The sequence below is a fragment of the Loxodonta africana genome, chromosome 6 (assembly GCF_030014295.1).
Source record: "Loxodonta africana isolate mLoxAfr1 chromosome 6, mLoxAfr1.hap2, whole genome shotgun sequence".
Classification (NCBI taxonomy): Eukaryota; Metazoa; Chordata; class Mammalia; order Proboscidea; family Elephantidae; genus Loxodonta; species Loxodonta africana.
This window is the reverse complement of record NC_087347.1, coordinates 68943683-68965883: the sequence shown is the minus strand read 5'-3', so window position 1 is coordinate 68965883 and position 22201 is coordinate 68943683. Positions and strand designations below refer to the sequence as shown.

At 40.0% G+C, this 22201-nt stretch overlaps 1 protein-coding gene across 1 annotated transcript in view; it reads right to left on the bottom strand.

Annotated features, from left to right (window-relative positions):
• PDE11A (phosphodiesterase 11A) overlaps positions 1 to 22201 on the bottom strand; it is a 453992-nt gene that overhangs the window by 92919 nt on the left and 338872 nt on the right. Inside the window, exon 13 of the mRNA XM_003405971.4 lies at positions 7816 to 7925. Coding sequence (XP_003406019.1) covers positions 7816 to 7925 — 110 coding nt within the window. The remainder of the gene's footprint in view (positions 1 to 7815; positions 7926 to 22201) is intronic.

The following is a 22201-nucleotide window of genomic DNA, read 5'->3' as shown; positions in this document are numbered from 1 at the left end:
TTGCAGCTGAACCTGCAACATAGCAGATTTTGCAAGACAGCATTCAGACTAATGCTATGAAAGTGAAGGAAGACATTGTGATTCATTCATTCATTCATTCATTTATCCATCGAGAAGGTGGAGCCAACATGGCTCTCTAGACATTTATTCATCCATCATTCATTCAACCAACAAGTATTGATGACTATTACCATGCCAGGCCCATGGCACGTGGAATACGAAGATAAATAAGACATAGCTCCTGCCCTCAGGAAGCTCGAAGTCTAATAGGGAAGATAACAAATTATCATAAGGCAGAGTGATAAGTAAGGGTAGGAGTGCAGTAACCTGGTTGATAACCTGCTTCCATAGAAGTTTCCACTGAAGCAACAAGGTTTGATTTGGGTCTTCACTGTTTCCCAGACAGAATTAAAGACTACTTTTTTTTTAGGGCAGATAGTGAGTCATAGAGGTGTGACTCAGCATGGATCTTGGTGGGGTCTATAGCCTTTTATGAACATCCCAACCGAGCCCCCACCACCTCTATAATTGTGTTGGGGGCTTTCTCTGATCAGTCTTGCACTACCAGTGCTAACCTGCAAGCAAGGTACACTCACTGAAGGGAGCACGATACTAGCTCTACTCTGAGTTTTGTACAGTAATTTTTTAAGCACGAATGCTTCCATTTCCACAGGGATCTCTTACCCACATGACTAGGCTTGTTCTCTGTCAGATTTTCTAAGACCACAAAACATCTTGGTGCTTTCTCTCTCAGGCCAAGACTCACTGAAAATGCCGCCCATATCTGCCTCTATATATTGTTGAACTCCTAGGACCCCCAAGAGTGAAGGCCACAGTCATAGAACTTGAAACAAATGGCAAAATAATAATAATTAAAATTTATCTGTTAGGACAAGCTGTATCAAAAAGTATTCTAGAGAATAAATGGTATTATGGGCAGAAATAAAAGGGTTCCATGGTCAAGTAAGTTTGGGAAATGTTGGGTTTAAAAAGTTAAACTGTTTCTTTCCTGTGGGATTTCTCAGAGGTGTTAATATGTGGATGTGCATTGTGATACTGCTGGAGAGGAACATAACACACAGCATTATCCAATCTTGTTTGGTCATAAAACCACTTTTTACAGAGGTGTGTATCTTTCACGGAATATATTTGTGTAAAGGTATATTTCAATTTCTCATGTAAAGTATGAAAAAAAAAATCCAAATCAGAATGGGTTTTAACACCAAACTTCATTTTAATTGTCTGTGGTAAGTATACCCTCATGTAAGTAACTTTGGCGCCTACACACACTGTAAACTAAAAACCAAACCCAGTGCCGTCGAGTTGATTCTGACTCATAGTGGCCCTATAGACAGGAGTAGAACTGCCCCATAGAGTTTCCAAGGAGCACCTGGCAGATACGAACTGCCAACCCTTTGGTTAGCAGCCGTAGCACATAACCACTACGCCACCAGGGTTTCCAACACACTGTAGTTGTGAAAATATAATTATATATATGCAGGATGTGGAGCCCTGGTGGTATGGTGGTTAAGAGCTGTGCTGCTAACCAAAAGGTCAGCAGTTCAAATCCACCAGCTGCTCCTTGGACACCCTATGGAGCAGTTCTACTCTGTCCTATAGGGTCACTATGAGTCAGAATCGACCTGACGGCAATGGGTACACGTACGGAGGGTGTGTGGAGCAAGAGGGGGACTGAAAGGGAGAAAAAAAGAGATGTATCCAAACTTTGTAAGCACTAGTGCATTTCTATATATGATTACTTCTGATGCTCATTATTGGTTAGGTCATTCCAATGAACTAAAGTTTCTCATTTAGACATGCAGCACACTGAGCAGAAACGCATTAAAAAGAAAAGGCAAAGTGGAAATTCTGTCCCTACAGGCATTCAGTGCTTTGCATAGGCACCAAAAATCAGCATGCAAAAGGAAATGTACCTTCATAACTTCCCAAGATATGAATATTCTTTGAAAAAGTGACTTAATGGCAGTGTGCAGCCTAGGCTGAAAGGAAACTTTAAAAAGGAAAACTATGAAAGGTAATTAGGAAATTGAGAATTGTTGGGAGGTGGTGAGGAATGGGATTAGGCTGTCACTGCAGATTAATGTGCCCTAGTATTTCACTTCTGGGACCTGGCCGAAAGCGACAAGATGGGTTTTCGTTCCCAAGAAATGAGTATAAGAGATTATGCTAGAAATGAATAGAAGAAGTCTCCTAGGAGAATATGGTAGAAAGCTGCTTGGTACTGATATTTAATCATCAGGGGCAGCTGTAATAGAGAGGGGGATGAGTGGGAAACGCTGTCCCTTGAGAAAATAGGGGAGAGGTGTGAACAGAGTCATTTCAAAGCACTGTGGTCTTACTGCTCTACCTACTGATCATTCATCGCACGCACTCCAATACTTAAAAATTAATAATAAAATATGAAAATGCAAAGGTTCACTTATCAGAAAGGCTAAGAGAATAAATCATATACACTATAACTAAAGTCACAACTTTTTATCGTAGAGACATTTTACACTTTATATAGTAATTTGTCCCCTGCTAAATGTCTCCTATTTCTTTATAGCCTTCTACGTGAAAAAAAGATAGCATATGCTTTGTCACATAATAATTGGTGCATTTAAATCGCATTTCCAAACTACTAGACGGACTGGAATTAGAGACAGTTATACTTCAGGGAAGGGACCTTTTGTTACACTTCTTTGTTTCCACAGTACTTAGCACAATGCCTTGCACATAGAAAACACTCAAATTTGAGAGACTATGAAAGGAGAGGGAAACCCTGGTGGCATAGTGGTTAAGTGCTACAGCTGTTAACCAAGAGGTTGGCAGTTCAAATCCACCAGGCGCTCCTTGGAAACTCTATGGGGCAGTTCTACTTTGTCCTACAGGGTCGCTATGAGTTGGAATCGACTCGACAGCAGTGGGTTTATGAAAAGAGATAAGGCTATAGATTTCTTTTTAGAAATTTTCTGAACAACAGCACGCTCACTGAATGAATTTTATTCTAATCAATAAAAAGATAGTTCCTTCACCATAAGGAGGCTTGGTGGCACAGTGGTTAAGTGCTCAGCTGCTAACTGAAAGGTTGGTGGTCTGAACGCACCAGCTGCCCCATGGGAAAGAGATGTGGCAGTCTGCTTCTGTAAGATTACAGCCCTGGAAACCCATATGGGGCATATTTACTCTGTCCTATAAGGTCACCATGAGCTGGAATTGACTCATGGCAAGGGGTTTTCCTATACCATGATGTAAAAAAGGCCTCTTTCAGCATTCATTGTTGAAGGAAATCTTAACTAGGGTTGCGTGGTGGTATTAGGTGTCCTAAGTTCAAAAGTGACTCCATTTGGTAGGTGCATCCCATGAGCTGATAAGTTGTGGTAAATTATATATGAGGTTAATTGTCTTGAGGAAACACATCATGCTATCTTGAAAGGGGCAGATTTGATCATGTGGCATGAGGATGGGAAAAAAACTGAATTCTAGTATCAGAGACTTAATACCTACTTAAGGTGTGTGAAGAGGTCCCTGGGTGGTACAAACGGTTTGTGCTCAACTAAACTAATGGTTGGCAGGTCAAAGCCACCCACCAGCTCTGTGAAAGAAAGTCCTGGTGATCTGCTTCTGTAAAGATTACATCTTAGAAAACCCTATGGAACAGTTCTACTCTGTAACACATAGAGTTGCCATGAGTTGGTTTGTTTTTTTGGCATATGTATGAAAGCTGTTCAATCTTACATAAGTAACCTGAGATTTGGGAACTATTTTATTTTGTTTGTGCTTCCATAACAAAAAATTACCAGAGTTGGTGGCTTTAAAGAGCAGGAATTTATCGTCTCATAGTTTTAGAGGCTAAATCAGAGCATCAGTTCTAGGGAGAATCCTTCCTTGTCGGTAACTCCTGGGCATCCCTCGACTGCTTGAAGATATATCTTCACATGGTATTTGTCTTTGACCTGTGTGTGTCTGTGTCCATTCTGCTCTTTTTATAAGATACCACGTAGAAGGGATTAGGTTTACGACTTACCCTATTTCAGTATGTCCTCATTAATGTAACAAAAGAAACCCTTTGTTTCCAAAGAGGATCATATTTACAGGTATAGGGGTTAGGACTTCAATGTAACTTTTTGGGGGAACAATTCAAACCATAACAGGGATCTCAGTTTCCATTTTTGTAAAATTAAAGCACTGAGTTCTATGATTTTTATGACTCCATGTCTTGAATTGAATTGCTAAATGTCAAAATATATTTTAGTTTTCCAGAGCTCATGTATCTGGAAGGTCGGCCAAGAAACCAGAAGTTCAAAGGTCCAAACTAGATATCACAAATCATGGAGGAGAGTATGATTCATCGACTGAAGAATGATTATTGCAATCCAGCAGCCCAGGTCCAAACAGCAGCTATTCCACATTCTAAATGTATCAATTTGGGCAAGTTCCTTATCCTTCTCAGGCTTGGTTTCCTCCTATAAAATGGAGATAAAATTACCTACCCCACAGGGATGTTGGCTTGAAACACAGCAGACAACAAATAAATTGTAGTTTTCCTCATCGTCTCAGGGACTGTTAATTGCAAAGAACAGAAATGAGGTAGAACCAGCCAGTGGCATCACTAGGGGGTAGGTGGAGCGAGGTACGGGCTGCACCCCGACACTGCCAGATGGGGTGACACCGAAATGACCCCATGGTCCAAAGTGATGGTGGCGGTGGTGGCGGGTGAGCTGGTGCCGTTGGGGGAGGGGCTGGCAAGGCAGTGGTGTCATTAGGGTTGGTGTCACCCATCATCTAGTGGGGTAACTCGTCACCCCTATTTTTGAGTTCTTGTCTGCATTCCATTATATTTTTTTAAGGATTTCTCTCTATCTCTGTTTAAGAAATCAGAAAACTTTAGATTTATTAAAAAGCTACATTAAAATAGTAAAATAAAATTTCCTCTAACTAGGATAGAGAATAAGAGACAGAGGGACAGATTTGAAGGGAAAGACTAAGATTGAAGTGGCTGTGGGACTTCAAATAGGAAGTGTCCCTCAAGCAGCTGGAATAAGTGCCTAGAGATAAGCAGAGAGTTATGGTTCAAAAATATGGATTTGGGGCTCATCTGCAGATGGGTGGAGGCCCTGAATAAGGACCTGTAGAGCAGGAGAAGATGGGAGAGAACAACCCCCGTGAAGAGTGGAGCAGGGGAACAAAGGCTTTGAAGCAGACTGAGAAGGAAGGCTATAAGGGTGGAGGATAACCCTTTGACAGGGAGGAGAGTTTCTGGAAGGAGGGAGTATAAAATATGTCTCATTCCAAAAAGTCTCAAAAAAGAAGGACAATAAAGGATCCAGCAGATTTGGGAAAAGGGACCATCGGGACATTACCGAGGGCAGTTGCCCTGATGAAGTGGAACCGGGAGCCAAGTGGGAGGAAAAGGTTGGAGGAAGTGAAGACAATGAACATAGACAACTTTCCAAAGAAGCTTGACTGTGAAGGGAAGAAGAGAAACAGAACTGCAACTAGAGCGAGAAGTGAGGATTAAGGTGTTTTTTTTCCCTCCCCCCAAGAAGGGAGAATTTTTCATATCAATAGAATGCCAAGAGTCAATAGAAAGGGAGAGGTTAATACAGGGGAGAGAAAGGAAGATTGATGGAGCAAGATCCCTGAGGTGGTAGCAGGGAAGGGAACCAAGCAGAGGTAGAGGGATTTGCCTCAAATAAGAGAAAGGACAGCCCTTTCACTGAGATAGGAGGCAAAGAGGGAAGGACGTGGACAGATAGATAAGTTTGCAGGTGGCAGGGGAGAAAATTGAGGGAGTTCTCGATTGATGGCCTCAATTTTCTCCATGAAGTAGGAGGCAAGGTCATCTGCTGAGTGGTGTGAGGGAGGTGGTGGAGCAGGAGGTGGTGTAGGAAGAGAGAACGTTTGGCATATATAACTGCTAAGAGTAATGGGAGGTGGAGCCAGAGAGGGACACAGAAAGATTGCTGGGGAGTACTGAGTGTCCAGGTGAGTTGGGAGAACATAAATTTAGTATGTCCCACACTCTCACAATTGTGACATCTTCTCTTGTAGAATTTAAAAGTCTAGGTACAGCAGTGAGAGATTGAATTGTTACATTGATCCAGGGCTGATTTTGTCAGGTGCGTGTCACAGAAAGTTAAGAGACACCAAACCAAAACCAAACCTGTTGCTGTCGAGTCGATTCCAACTCACAGTGACCTTATAAGACAGAGTAGAACTGCATCATAGCGTTTCCAAGGAGCGGCTGGTGGATTCGAACTGCCTACCTTTTGGTTAGCAGCCATAGCTCTCAACCACTTCGCCACCAGGGATCCAAAGTTAAGAAGGACAAGAAAATTTAGGGTATTGAGAAGAGAGGGTTGAAATGATGGGATACAGGATGGGTAGAGAAGAATACAAGGTCAAAATTCATCTGCTAGACCCAGAGCAAATGCAGGGGCTCAGGACTCTAAGGTCTCAATGGGTAAGTGTTTTGGGGAACAAAAAGAGTAGTGGATTGGAAGGAGCCTGTCGTCACCAAATGGGATGTTAAGAGTTTCAGATTATAGAGGTAGACCTCTTCTGAGGGTTTTGAAGTGGATTATCTGAAAGTTAATCTTACCTCTTTGTTGAAGCCGTCCCTAACCACTACACCCCAAACTTTTCTCTCCAGCTTCTGATTTCTGATGTCATTTTGTGTGACACAATGTTAAAACTGGACCCTCAGTATAAGAGTCAGGAGATCTGGGTTTAGGTCTTATTTTTAGCACCCATAAGTCCTGTGGCCTTGGCCACAGCAGGAGCCACCAGGCAATGGCTATACTGACCAGCACATCTTGATTAAAAAACCAGTTGCCATCAAGTTGACTCCAACTCATGGCATCCCATGTGTGTCAAGGTAGAACTGTGCTCCATAGGGTTTTCAATGGCTGACTTTTTGGAAGTAGATCTCCAGGCCTTTCTTCCCAGGTGCCTCTGGGTGGATTCCAACCTCCAACCGTTCTGTTAGTATCTGAGCGTGTTAACCATTTGCACCATCCTGAGAATCTACAACTTCCTTAAAAAACCAAAACCAAGCCCACTGCCATCGAGTCAATTCCAACTCATAGCGACCCTATAGGGCAGAGTAGAACTGCCCCATAGAGTTTCCAAAGGGCATCTGGCGGATTTGAACCACTGACCTTTTGGTTAGCAGCTACAGCACTTTACCACTATGCCACCAGGGTTTCTACAACTTCCTTAGGCACAGATTATCCTGTCCATGAACGTTATGTAAACACCCAGCATGTCCGTAATTGCTTTGTTCCCCACCTTTCTGTGGGAGTAAGGATGGGAGGCACACAGACTGTGCTCCTTGTGTGCGGCTTTACTTCACTGCAGTTTATACAAGACTCAACATTCAAAGACTCCCAGGAAGAGATTCTACTGGGGAAGCAAGAGACACTTTGCTTCATAAAATCTCCTAGTAACACTTTTATTTTAATAGCCTCTAAGTTGGATTTTAAGAGTAGCAGTTTCAAAAAGCTTATAATACCATGAAAGCAAATATTCTGGGAGGGGGGAAAAAAAGGGCCTTTTAAAAACTGAGCTTTGTTATCTGACTGAGGTCAACAGAGACAGACCAAATCAACAAGCATGACATGAAGGGCAAATTTGCAATTAAAAGAAGAATAGGGAATTATAAAGATGGATGGGCCCCATGACACGCATGCCCAAGCCTGCGTGGCCTTGGCCTCGGATGCCAGAAATTAATGCTTTACTCTTTAGCACTTGTCACCTTTGGCTCTGAACAGAAAGCAAATGCATTAAAATAACAACAATTAGAACACTTACTTAGCTTGGAAGGCATTGTTGGTTCCCCTGTGGTCGAGGTCGTGACACAGGCAGCCCACAATCACAGCTAAAATTTCCACCTCGGTCAGAATCTCTTGAAACCCTGCAGTCTGGGAAGGGAAAATGGCCACAGTCACTACTGGGGGCAGGAAGGATGGAAAACACCAGTCGGCTGAGCAACAATCAGCTCTGTTTTCATACCCGCATCGTTTAAGGAAATGATTAACTGCCACCCCCTTCAACGGCAGTCATTTGGGTGGCCACTTGCACAGCCTAGGGTTCCCACCATGATGAATTAGTTCACTGTCACAGCGGCCTGCACTGGCACACCAGGCCAAAGTTCAGGCTATCTTGTAGCCTTTTTAGAGAGGAATTCGCACTCTCCAGATACAGTGACAGTTCGGCAAAGGACCAGAGCAAAAGGTGGTCTGTAACTCCACGTTTTAGGGAGCATCGTTTTTAGTGGTCGAGGGAAGAAGAGGAAAGGTGGCTTTAGAACTGAATGCTGTGTCTGCCAGGTGCCACTCAGATGAAAGCAGGCAAAAATAAAATGTATTAAAAGAAACACCTTAAAAGTATTCCAAGTGTTATTGGATGACATTTAGAAGTTCTTTTATACATATAGCCTTAATTCTATATTCCCTTGGCGGACAGATGAACGTTCTGCAGTTAATAAGGCAGCACATGTCTTGAAAACCAGAATTCGGCAAAGGATTAGGCAACTCAGACTGAGCATCAAGTGGAGTGTCCGTTCCTTGGAATTCTTTTTTTTATTATCCTCTGGTAGTTTGCCTGTGAAATGCATAGGTGGGATGTGGTACCTTTTGGAAACAGTTTGATATAATTAAGTAACCAGGAGCAGAAATGGTTCTTTGATTCCTGCTGGGTCTTTCATTCGTTTAGGAGAAGAAATGGACCTCTGGGAAAGCAGGCCTGGACACTTTCTGGAATCACAGGCTTTATGTCTTTCCCCCTTCTACTCTGTAAGTTTCCTGTTGCATTACTTATTAAAATCTTCACGGAGGGTGGGGGAGAGGAGAGGTAGGATTCAAATTGCTTCACTTTTCATGTGTGTTTTCTCCCCGAAAGCTAGGAGCAGTGGCTAGTATCTGTATGATACTTGCCCTAGAGCAATAAACACTTTATTTTTGCATTAGTTATGCTTTTATTGCAGAATAACTCACTAATAGGCTCCCGTGTTGACAATTTTATTTTTAAAAATGGACTTGGGTCCACTCTTACCTTTAGAAATATATATAACTTCATTTGCATAGCAAATGGAAATGTTAATAAATTACCTGGGGGTATGAAATAGTCCATGTCAAAGTTTGTACCCCTATGTTTTAAAATTTAGGGTTGACTGTTGGCTTTTCTAAGTTTTATTTTACTTAAAATATTACCTGTACTGTCTCTGTTTACCTGGAGCAACAGAAGAAGAAGGGAAGTCAGAAATAGGAGGAAATGGAATGTGTGGCTAATTGTCTCCAAGAACAGCTGCCACCTTTGCAACGAGACCAGAAAAACTGGATGGTGCCCAGCTACCTTACTGAACGGCTTGATCAAGGATTCTACAGAAGAATCCTGATCTAAAGCGGAAAATGCAGAACAGAATTTCTTATAAGTGGCAGAGACTGGCAAATTCCCAGCATACTTGTGCCAGTGTCTGCCCTTACACATTGATGCCTTGTGCCAGGTGAGGCTTTATGTTCTCCTACACACACCCTTTCTTCCCTCCCCTCATACTTCCATCCATACTCACTGCTTTCCTCATTGCATTTCTACCTTGTAACTATTATTCACTGCTGACCCAGCTAGTGTCCAATGATTGTGTTTTTTTTCATATGTAAATGTTTACATTTCCTGAGTTAAGACTTCTTTGAACATGTAACTAATTCTTCTCACACACCCTGTCCAATTCTGTAAAATGCCTCTAAAAACAAGTATAAAAAAAATGGGGTCAAAGCTGTCAGATCTTTTATTAGATCTCTTTGTACCATGGGGCCTCTCTCTTATAACCCTGATCTTACCATTTGGTCTGAATTCTCTCTTTTTGCTGCCAGCTTCCCTTCTCGGATTCCGCTTGCCATCATCAAGGATGGGGGGGCTTCTCTTTCCTGTCCCTGAGTTGGTCTCCTACCTCTGCATCCCACGTCTTTCTCTTTCTTTGTTTACTCGTTTGTTTGTGGGACCACATCTGCTAGTGGCTTCATGAAAAAGGGTGTTAATTTTTTAAAACTGGGGTAGATAATTTGTTTTTTTCTTGGAACTATGAATTACTGAAAATGTCATTATTCTCATACTCAGTTGATAGTTTGCCTAACAATTCTAGGTTTGAGACATTTTCACTCAGAATTTTTAAGGCCTGTTCTATTGTTTTCTGGTATTCAAAATTGCTTTTGAGAAGTATACCATCCTTACTCCTAATACTTTGAAGTGTGACTAGATTTTCTCTGTTTTAGAACCCTCTCCCAATCCCTGGCGTTATGCAATTTCACAAAGATACTCTTCGGTTTGGAACTTTTTTTTTCATTCATTGTGCTTGATAAGCCTTTTAAATCTGGAAGCTTGTCTTCTTCAGTACAACTTTCTTATAATCTCTTTTTTAAAATAATTTCCTCTTTGCTATTTTTTCTGACCTATTGGAATGAGACTGTAATTGGTTGAATCTTGGACTTCTCTTATTGATTTCCTCATTTCTTATCTTTTCTTCCCATTGTTTATTTTGACTTATTTTCCACTTACTTTCCGGGAATAAGACTATTTTTAATTTATAAGCATTTTCTTGTTGTCTATTCCTTTTCTGACAGCATGCTAGTCTTCTTTCATGGATGTAGTATTTTATCTTTCTAAAGATACTATGGTTCCTCTGAGATTTCCTTCTACTCCCTGAACTGTCTGTTTCCTCTGAATTCCTTCTTTTCTCTGTGTGTGGTGGTTTCCCTCAAATGTCTGGTAATCCTTGGTTGTCTAGTCATATTGAAGAGAAAATCATTAAAAAGCTTACAAAATGCACCAGTGTATGTTGGTGGTGTCAATAGGTTGCTGGGTTTTACTACAGGATGACCATGTAACTGGCTCTTCCTTTGCTGGAGATCCTTAACTGTCAGTATCGTTTATTTTCTCTGGAATTTCCAATCTGCTGTCTAAACCCAACCAAAACCAACCCCAGTGCCATCGAGTCGATTCTGACTCATAGCGACCCCATAGGACGGAGTAGAACTGCCCCGTAGAGTTTCCAAGGATCACCTGGCAGATTCAAACTGCCAACCTTTTGGTTGGCAGCTATAGCACTTAACCACTATGCCACCAGGGTTTCCAATCTGCTGCCTAGAGATGGTGAAAACTTGGGTGTTGGCATTCTAAGCAAAGAGGACTGTACCTTCCCATATTTACGAAGTTTAATCCTCATAGTTTCCTTAATTCTGTTGTTTTCAGTGTGCATCTCATATTAACTGCCCCCTCCCCACTGCCGATATTCTAAATTCTGGGGATCATTTTCCCCAGCAAATACTTTGGTTTCCTGTATAGGTGGGGGAAGAATAGTCCTCTAACTACGTGGAGATTGGATAGGGACCCGGGGACTCACTGTTTTCATCACCCCCTCACCCCCACCTTACATTTTTGTGGTATCTGATGCTTCCAGTTCCTGAGCCATGATAGGTTCTGGGGGCCATTGTTTCTCATGCGTGCTTTTTCACCCACACTCTCACTCGTGAAGGCACTTGGGATGGACCTTCTTCTCTGCTAAGTTATGAACCATTCCTCCCATATTCTGCCTTCATATATTATGGTTCCATGAAATGTAGAATTTGAGACTGTTTCTTGCTCTCCTGGTATTTTGGGGTGATTTTTGAAAGGAGAACCCATTCCCAAAGGAGAAGAGGGTATAAATGTCTTTATCTATCATCTTGAAACTGTAAATCAACTTTGTTGCTTTGAATCTTGCTAACACTAAGTAAATCCTGAAAGTCTATCAAGGGTAAAATAATTATCAATGATACCGAGGAGTTAAGTGTTGTAGACAACAATGGAAGGGCACTGAGGTCTAGGGAGATTTTGCTTGTGAAAATGCTGTTGACTAGAACTAGCTGCTGAATCAGAACTGTAAGAACAGGGATGGGATAATGTGAAAATAAGGCAATTCTGCTAGAAATTTAGTTAGAAGTTAAAATCTAATGCCATCCTAATTTTTAAGCCATGAGTTTTCATCCATTATATAATATAATAGAACATATTTTGCTATAATGCTTTGCACAGCCATGTTCCCTCCCTGCTCCTCTCCGCCTCTTAAACTATTTGTATCATGGATACTGTTGAGAATTTGATGAAAGCCATGGACCTTCTTCCCAGAAAATTTTCTCTAATTTTATGGTGTTCAAAGATCCTGGAGCACATCGCTGAATCTTCACAGTAAAGAATCCCTGAAGTATAGCATAACCACAGTCACACAAAACATATTTACCTCCCTTGACTGCGATACCTGAGTTACTGAAGCAGGACCTATCTCATGACTGTGATTTAAAGCTGCCTGGTAAATGGTTTCTGAAAACCGTCAGGCCTGAAAAGTGTCTGCCTGCCACTACATGTCCATTTGCCCCTCCCCCTCCTCATCCATCTTCCTTCTAGTCCTATCCATTCAGAACCACATTTACCCATATTGAGTCAAAAAACTGACTGCTGAAGACAAGCTATTTTCAAAAGAGAATAGCAGGAAGAGTATTTTAATGTATTTATCCCACCCTTGACCACTCTATTTTATTCTTAATCAATTTTCAGATACAACTATGTCTTTTCTGCTCTTGACCCAATAATTATGGAATTTATTAGCTTTTAGCTTGCTATATCTTCTTACCTGCATTCCCTCATGGTCCATATTAGAAATATAAAGTAGTGAATACAATGCATCTAAGGAAAGAGATGGTCAAGGAATATAGACCTAATTCCCACCTCATCCTCTGAACAAAGGCCTTGTGACTGTCCTCTGAGCAGGCTTCCAATGACCACCCTTCGTTGGGCTAAAATGTACCCAGGAATAACCCTGTCCTTTTAAACCCTGATGGCATAGTAGTTAAGAGCTACAGCTACTAACCAAAAGGTCGGCAGTTCCAATCCACCAGGTGCTCCTTGGAAACCCTATGGGGCAGTTCTACTCTGTCCTATAGGGTCACTATGAGTCGGAATTGACTTGACGGCAACAGATTTACAGGTGCCCTACCATAAAGGAGCCCTGGTGGCACAGTGGTTAAGCACTGGCTGCTAACTGAAAGGTCAGTGGTTCGAGCCTGCTCTGTGGGAGAAAGATGTGGCAGTCCACTTCCGTAAAGATTTACAGCCTTAGAAACTCTATGGGGCAGTTCTACTCTGTCCTATAGGGTTGCTATGAGCTGGAATCGAATCGATGGGAACAGGTTTGGCTTGGGTTTACCCTGCCCTAGCCACTGGAGCATAAAGTAACTGGAACTCCAAAGGGCCAAAACCAGTAAGATTGATTCACTGGGGCCCCTAAGCCATCCCGTGATCTCCCATCATTAGCCAGCATAAAATTTAAACCAGCTCAGATGTACCACATTTTCAAAACTGATCCTGTGTGATTCTACAGGATGGGGAATATCATGGCCAGAGAAAAATGACTCTTGCTTTGTGGTTCTGTTGAATCCAAAAAGATATAAAAACAGCAGCTATAATATCAACACTAGACAGTACTATAGAGAATTCATTAATTTAACAGATGCTATTTTTATTAGGTGCCTGTTATGTACCAAGCAATTGGTATATCTGAGAAAAGAGGTTTGGAATAATATTAACAATAGTTAACACTTGTATAAAAACCAAAAACCCATTGCTGTCGAGTCGATTCCAACTCACAGTGACCCTACAGGACAAAGTAGGACTGCCCCATAGGGTTTCCAAGGAGGGGCTGATGGATTTGAAATGCTGACCTTTTGGTTGGCAGCCGAACTCTTAACCACGGTGCTACCAGTGCTCCAACATTTGTATAGAATTTAGTATATTCTAGGCACTGCTCAAAGTATTTCAAATATATAACCTTGTTTAATTTTCACAAGAACCCTCTGAAATAGAGTTTGTTCTTATCTTCCCCATTTTATAGATGAGGATATTAAGGTATGAGAATACACAGCTAGAATGTAACAGAGCCCAGGCAACCTGGCTCTGAGTCTGTGTTCATATCTACTGGGCTATAAAGCTTATACGGTGAGGGTATAGGTGTAGTTAGGCAGCTTTTCAACACTCATGATAATAGAGCATTAGGTAATGGGGCTTTCAAAAATCAATCAGTGTGTACTTTATTCCATGAAGGAAATTATTCTTAAATAGTAAGATGTTAATGTTACAGAGCCATTGACATTTTGAGTCTAAACATGGTTCTGGTGCACCAAGAGGTAGCTGATAATGCATAGTGCTTTATTACAATTAAGGCTTAGAGAAAAAAGCAAGATATAGTAGTACACATGGAATATTCTAACTTTATAAAATACATAAATATATGCATAGGAAAAAGACTGTAAGGATGTACATCAAAATGTTAGCAGTGATGGGATATTTTCCATGAGGCATATTTATTAATTAAACATATACTGTATGTGTATATATACGTGCGTGTGTATCTGTGTGTGTGCATGTAGACAGACAGAGAGCCCTGGCGGTGCAGTGGCTAAGCACTCAGTTGCTAACCAAAAGGTCAGTGGTTTGAACCCACCACCCTACTTTGCAGGAGAAAGATGTGGCAGTCTGCTTGCATAAAGATTAAAAAAAAAAAAGCCTTGGAAACCCTATAGGGCAGTTCCACTCTGTAAGTCAGAATTGACTCAAAGGCAATGGGTTTATATATATGTCTCTATATAAACCCAATACACATGCACACACTCAGAGTATTGTTACATAAATAACACGCACCTTCTCTGTTTGTTTGCTGGCCACACTCTCCCCCACGAGGTATTTTCATAGGTGCCACTATGTCAGTTTTTTTTTTTTTTTTTACAGGTTGTTGTGAAGAAAAATTAGCATAGTGCCCTTATGAGGATGCCTCACATGGGGAGGGTGTGGCTGGCAACAAAACATAGAAGGTGTACGGTATTTGCTTAAAAATACAGTGTATGCACACACATACACACGCACATATGTGTGTGTATAAATCCTTTTTTATTTTTAAGAATATATCCAAACTTCATCAAACTCTTTAGCTTGGAATAAAATACTGATATCTTAAGATGTGTCCACTCATTCATTTACTCATTCATTAAATATTTATTAAGCACTTACTCTGTTCCAGGCACCAAGGGCAGAATGGTGAAAAAGACAGGCAGAATACTGGCTCTTGCTGTACATACAATTCAATCACACCTGGTACCAGCCAGAATAGTACCATCAAGCGCCCTTTTCTAGTGAGAAACTGTCAGCCTCAGGAAACTAACACAGGACACGTTTGGGCTCCACCTGCATTTAGGGCAAGTACAGCATGCTTCTGTGATGTTTTGTGTGCTTCAAAGTGGAATGGCAATGTCTCAACATATAAAATCCAATGGCAGGCTCATGGGTATGAAACTATACAACAGGTCCCAAAGCAATGCTTTTAAGCAGAGGACCTTCTCAAGCTTTTGGGTGGAAAACCGAACCAAACCAAATCCATTGCCATCGAGTTGATTCTAACTCATAGCGACCCTATAGGACAGAGTAGAACTGCCCCATAGGGTTTCCAAGGAGGTGGATTTGAACTGCTGACCTTTTGGTTAGCAGCTGTATCACTTAAGCACTGTACCACCAGGGCTACAAAACTATAGTATCTAGGTTTAATGTTCAAGCACACTTGGCATTTGCGGTAACTTTTGCCTGCCAATATTTGGGTCTACTGAACTGACGGCTGATAAAGGGGCACTTCAGCCCCATTTTGAACTCTAGCAACCAGGCCTTCCCAGCTACTCGGGTGCTATGTCTCCTTCATTAGAGTGCACAACAATACAACACAAACCAACTGTGGTTTGTCTGAGTAGCCACAGCAGTGGGATAGGATAGTTTGGATTAAATTTGCTTCTCTCCTCAAAATGAATGTGACCAAATACTGATTTGCCGTTAATTAAATATTGACTTCAGTCTACAATGGTCCCTTCCTTACCAAGCTCAGAATTGTAAAGATGTTATGGCTACACTTAAATGATTTTCTTTTATAAGCAGGAGTTTCTGAAGGCACTTATTATAAAATCAGAAAACCTAAGTCATATTTTGGCCAGATGTTGACGCTCAACTTCAGATAAGATTGCAAATGCTTGTCCTTGCAAGTCTTAGAAAGGCAAGGCAGCAAAACTTAATAGTCTGGTACAATTGTATATACTGAGTATGTATTTAACTCATGGATAAAAAGAATTTGGATTGATTTTATATTATTTCATTTATTATTTTAATCACTACCAAGACTCCATTTTTAACCTACTTTTCACCATAATTAAAAGAAAAAGTATTTATTCTGGGAAGTTAAAAATGTACAGAAATATAGAGACTACAATAACGAACATTCATGTATGTATCACTTTGCTTCAATGGGAACCCACATTTCACCAGGCTTGTTCCATCTATCTACTTGTACACATACTACAACTCAAAAAAAAGCAAAAAAAAATTTTTTTTTTCCTGAGCTGAGTGGGCCAACATTAGGGTACATTCAAATAGTAGATTCTTAAGGGCTTAGCTTTTTACCATTAAGAATGTATGTGCTTTATGTTTTTTTTTGAGCCTAAGGACAGCATATTTTGTCCATGTTCAGGAGCGTAGCTTATATTTTCTTCATGATAAATTATTAGTGAACCAAAAACCATATAGCATGTGGTTAGTGAGCACAGTAAATGAAACAGATCACATGGTGAACATTAATTGTGCAGAAAGACATCTCTCCAAGTGCCATGAAAGGCCAGGTATATGAATTTCAAGAATATGAAGCTTCTTCAAAGCTTATCCCAATTTTTATTCATCATCATTGGATCAAAATTAAACATGAGACCCATAAAATTTTAAAAAAAATTTAAAGCTCTCAACTTGACATGCTTAGGTGCCAGGTTTCAGTCTTAAGAAAGGCCACTACCAACCAAGTCGTAAACCGGGGAAAATTGAGGCTGTGATAAACGGTCGTGGCTCTGTTGCTGGGTCTCCCTGACCTGAAGGATTTGGCTGGCATCGTAAAACACAAAGCGACAGATTAAGCAGTTTACCAACATCGTAAAAATATCAAGGATAAATTCACTTTAGTAAAAAAAAAATCCTATATTGTAACTAGGCAGCCACAGCCCTGAAACCACATACATGTCTCCTTACAAGCCTGTGTCCATAAGCCAGAGCTTATACTTCCCCATAATGCTGGACATGATTGCATTCATACAGTTTTACAATTTACATGTCCTAAGAAAAACACCCAGCTCTGGCTGATGGTGCAGGAGAATTTATTTTCACTAGAAAAGGAATGACCCATAACTCATGAGTGGCAGAGCTTAAAGTGAGTTATGGAGGTTACTCTCCTGTGTGAGAAAATGGATTGGATCATCCCTCTGCTCAATTGTATGTTTGGTTATTAGCCTGCCAGGTTCTTAATTATGTGTGGTTTTGACTTTTTTCCTTTATAAAATAAATGTGGATAAAGGAAATGTCAGCGAGAAGCACGGAGTGCCTAACTGGGACTCTGAGATGTAGCCAGAGAGAACAAAAAACCGGAGCCTTCTTATTTGATTAAAGGCAGGAGTCTTAAATATAATTTAAACATAGCATTCAAATTGATTAGCTCCATAGTTAATTTATAGTGCCCAGCACTGATGTTCTGCAAAAACATTAAAACCCACTACTGTCCTAAATTTAAAAAATTTGCCGTCTTTTAAAAGTCACACCAGAAACCAAAATATACCTACATGAAGATTAAAGAATTTGTTTTTCTAATACGCAGATTTTATTGTATTATTATGATAATACTGTCATTTACTTTAAAGAAAATATAAGTAGTTACTACTCAGATTGATAAGGAAATGCAGTGTAAAAAATGATGTTTGATGATTATTGATATTAGTATAGTTTATTACTTCATTACAGTCAGTTTGTTACAGAACAAAATACCTAGATCTCTTTGTACCTTCCAAGGTTACATCTACAAAGGAATTAGATTTCTTTTTATTGAGATTAGGATTCCGGTTATTGAGTAAAAATATTTTATTTAAAAATTTAATTGCTTCTGTCCTTTTTTTGGGAGAGGGGAGCTCCAATTCGGATTCCAAGATTCCCCTTCCAGAAGAAATTCTCTACCTCAAAAATCAAGGAGTTTCCTGAAAACTGCAGATAGCAGACAGTGCATTGTCATCATGCTGGCTAACAGGACGGATTTTTCTCCCTAAATGTCCCTTCTGCTCTCTCGTTTGAATTATCAATAAAACGGCTTAGCTTATCTCTGAAAATAACCTTGTTGACAACACAAATATGGACTTAAACATGCTACCTCCACATTTAAGATTTAAGAAGCCCCCCCTGTAAATGTCAGGGGGTGTCAATGTGTTTGCTGTGATACCTGGTTATTATTAGTGTTTAACTGCGATTCCCCACCAGCACTCTGCCGCCAGCACCACCATAAATTTTAATGTGATCATGTGCTCTTCTCTTTTCATATCCAGCAAATTCTGCAAGATCATAATATTCTATATGAACCCTCACTGAACCTTAGTGTGATATGAAGAAAGAACAAGATTTCTAGCAGTGATAGTTGTTCATCATTTTATAGTTTTTTTTTTTTTTAACTGGACACTGAGCAACGTGGTTCCCTGAATAATATTACCCTAAACTAAATTCACTCATTCAATTAATCTTTATTGAGCCCCTACAGGATGCAGGGCATGGCCCGAAGTGCTAACGAGTACATTTATGGGACAGTAAAGAATACTGACTCTTAAGGAAACCTTGTTTTTTTTTCCCCTTGGAAAATCTGTCAGAGATCATGCATCATTTATAAAACCAAAAAATGTCTCTGCAACCTCGGCACCTCTGTATGCCTTTTATTCTATGAATACGAACAAAAGCACCACCATTTCCTATCCGGTCTACACAGTGAATATAAGACATTTGTTCATCTTCTTTCATTTTGTATGTGCTTGATGGGATGTTTATTCCACAAGCACATATAAATAGAATTTCTATAATTATCATTCATCTACAGGATTTTATTCTTTTTAACCACAAATAGTAACTGGTACTCTACACTGCATTTATCTGAGGAATTCAAAGTACTTGGTATATTTTAGCTTCCTAAGTAGCTCTTTAAAATCAAAGAATAATTATTGAAGCCTTCATTTTTCAAATCTGAAATTTCGGTTAGAGGGATTAATAGGGTTCCTAGTGAACTAAATTTCCACCACTCCATATCAAATTGCCTATCCTACAAATTTTTTCTTTTTTTAAAATTTCCAAAGGAACAAAAACTGCTTTGTTACTTAGGCATACACTTGAAGACTTTTGCAAAACACAATTCCGAGACAGTAAGTTTATTTTCTGTGTTTTAAATGATTTTTTAGGGTTAAAGGTTAGGAAGCTGGTGGGTACATAGAATCGTCTCGTCTTTTTGTACATACTGCCAAAATTTTTGCTCATCAATGACACACAATTATGCATTTTTCCATTGCCAGAAACAATGGACTTAGGAAAATACACAACAGATTTAAGGTTGCACAGAGATGGAGATTATTCAAGCTAACTAACATCAGCGGTGTGGTCAATTAGAAAACAGGTCCGTCCTGACAGCAGGGGCTCTTTTCCGGGCAGATTGGCTTTGTTTATAACTCTTTTCTTTCTTTCTTTCTCCTGTTCTTGAAGAAAAGAAACGCTCAGGGAAGGTTGGCAAGTTTTTGTTTTTTTTTTTCCTATTTTCCCTGGCAACTAGCTGAGAAACTTTGCCTTGGAGCGCCATCTAGAGGAAAATTCAACATATACGTGCCGTGCTTTCTTGGCTTTGTGACCCTGGCTGAATGCAATGGTTGTATGGTGATTCCCCGCCTCCCCCCCGCCCAGATTAATAGAAAACTTGGGTACTAAACAAAAAAAAATGGAATATGAGTATCATTGACACACACAAAAAAAAACAAACACAACGACAGTGAAATGCCCATTCGTGGAAGCAAGTAGGTTATCAGCTTCCCATAAGCTGAGGTTCCTATTTCAGAAATTAAAATTGATGAGTAAATTAAATTCATTTTCATCTTCACTTATCAAGTAATCTTTGTTATTGCGGTAATTATTTTCTTAGAATATCCTGAGCAACAAGATTGCCTGTGGTCAAGTTGGAGAAGATACTGAGGACTGATCGCTTGGTTAGAGAAAAACAATAGTTGACATTTTCAACTTATACCCTTAGTCAAGTTCAGCACAAATTTCACGAGCGGAAAATAATATCTTTTCCAGATGTAGTTCTTCAATTCAATGTGAAGGAGAAAAAAAATAATATTCACTAATGTAGTCTTTCCAAAGACATGTTTTGATTTTGTAGCCTCTCCCCAAGCTCCCACCCCTTGGAGAACTTAACAGCTAATTCTCGTCTTTCTACACTAGCATGAATACAAAAACAAAACCCAAACGTTCACCAACAGAGATACTCTTCAAGGCTGATGAGCAGGCTTGCAACAACAACTGTACCCTTGAAATATCCTGACAGTATGAGTATCCCCATTGTGGTGACACAGTCTTTGAGTTCCACTCTCTTCAGCTTTTTGAAAAGGATCAAGATTGTCCATATCATAAAAACATTGGAGAAAAATTCAGTATGTATTTCCTTCTTCTCCTGCGTGTCCACTTCTATCCCTCTATCCTTGTCAACTTCCCCCACCCCAGCTCTTTTAAGGCTTGTCATAAAAATTTATCTCTGACCTTGACACCTCTAACTCACAATGTCACAGTTATTCCTTTTTTCTTTGTTGATCAAGGTTCTTGCTTACTTATTTTGGCAATTCACCATAAATTAACAGGTACTTCAAAATAATCACTTAATAATTTCTTTATCGAATAGCTTCTGTGAGCCAGACTCTTGAACTCTGCACACAGAAAATGATTCCTTATCTGCTGAGATCTGATATGGAAAAACAAAATGAAGCTAGTGCATTATTTTTTTCAACCAATATTTTCTCTTTAACAATGAAGCCTCACAGTTCAAACCATCGTCCTTCCTCACTTGACTGGCTGATTGCTTTGATGGTGTATAATGTATGTAACAAAGGACTGGGCTAGTCCAATTTTTCCAGGTCAGTCTGCCTACTCCTTAAACAGCTGAAGACCCAAAAAACAAGTCCTCAAGTATAAGAGAGCAGAGGATTTTGTCCCATCTTTTTATGCCATGTGACGTTTGATTCAAGTCAATTCAATATGCATTTGTTGAAAATCTAACAATTGTACAATAGAGTGCAAGGTGCTGGTGAAACCTTCAGAAATAGGTGTTGAGTGAATGGGTGAATGTTGTTGAAAGAATAAGAATTTACCTCTTAACTCAAGCAGCTTACCCTATAGGAGAAAGAGTGTGGTAACTTAAAATACATAGCAGAAAAATATATGTGTTATACTAAATACAGTGCAGAGAAATAAGTATTTATTGATGCTTGGGGAGAAGCAGGAAGGCTTCGTGGAAGAACTGTTATCAGGTCAATGCCTTAAAAGATAAGTAAAATTTTAATAGGAAGAGAATGGGGCAGAGCATTTCAAAAGGAAGGAGCAGAATAGTTTCCATTCAGTTAGACCAAAGGAAAATTTATTTCACTTGGAGTTCCCTAAATTTGAGCCTGGGTGCAAAAATGCAAGGTATTTGGATTTATGTTTTGAGAATCCAAAACTCATGTTCTCTTTTTTCCTATGGTAGATATGTTTAAACATATGTACGTAAGATACACACATGCACACACACACATATCTCTCCATGATATCAAAAGCCAACAAATTTAAGCCAGGAAACATTTTACTTGATGATATCTTAACAATATAAATGAAAATAAGGCCAAGGCAAGCCTTATTTTTTTGCCAGGAATAAGGATAAATAGAGGATTTTGTTTCAATCATGGCCACAAACATTTGCCTCTAGATGAAATTCCAAGGCTTACCTCTGGCAGGTTGCCCCAGCTACCTCCATAAAACACAGTGGACACCTTCACTGGGTTCCAGCCCCTGGGGCAGAGATTTTAAGTCTGGTGAGCCCCTAACCCTGAGAGTATACACTCCTACCCCACTCTGCTCTCTCTTGCCCTCTCCAGCCAGATAAGTATCTCCCAGGATTTCTGTGTTCCTGTGGGTAATGTTGACACCTCCCCACTTTGGCTTTCCACCAGGTTAGATTCTTATCCAGTGATCTCTTTGTTCTGTTACTCATTCCCATTTC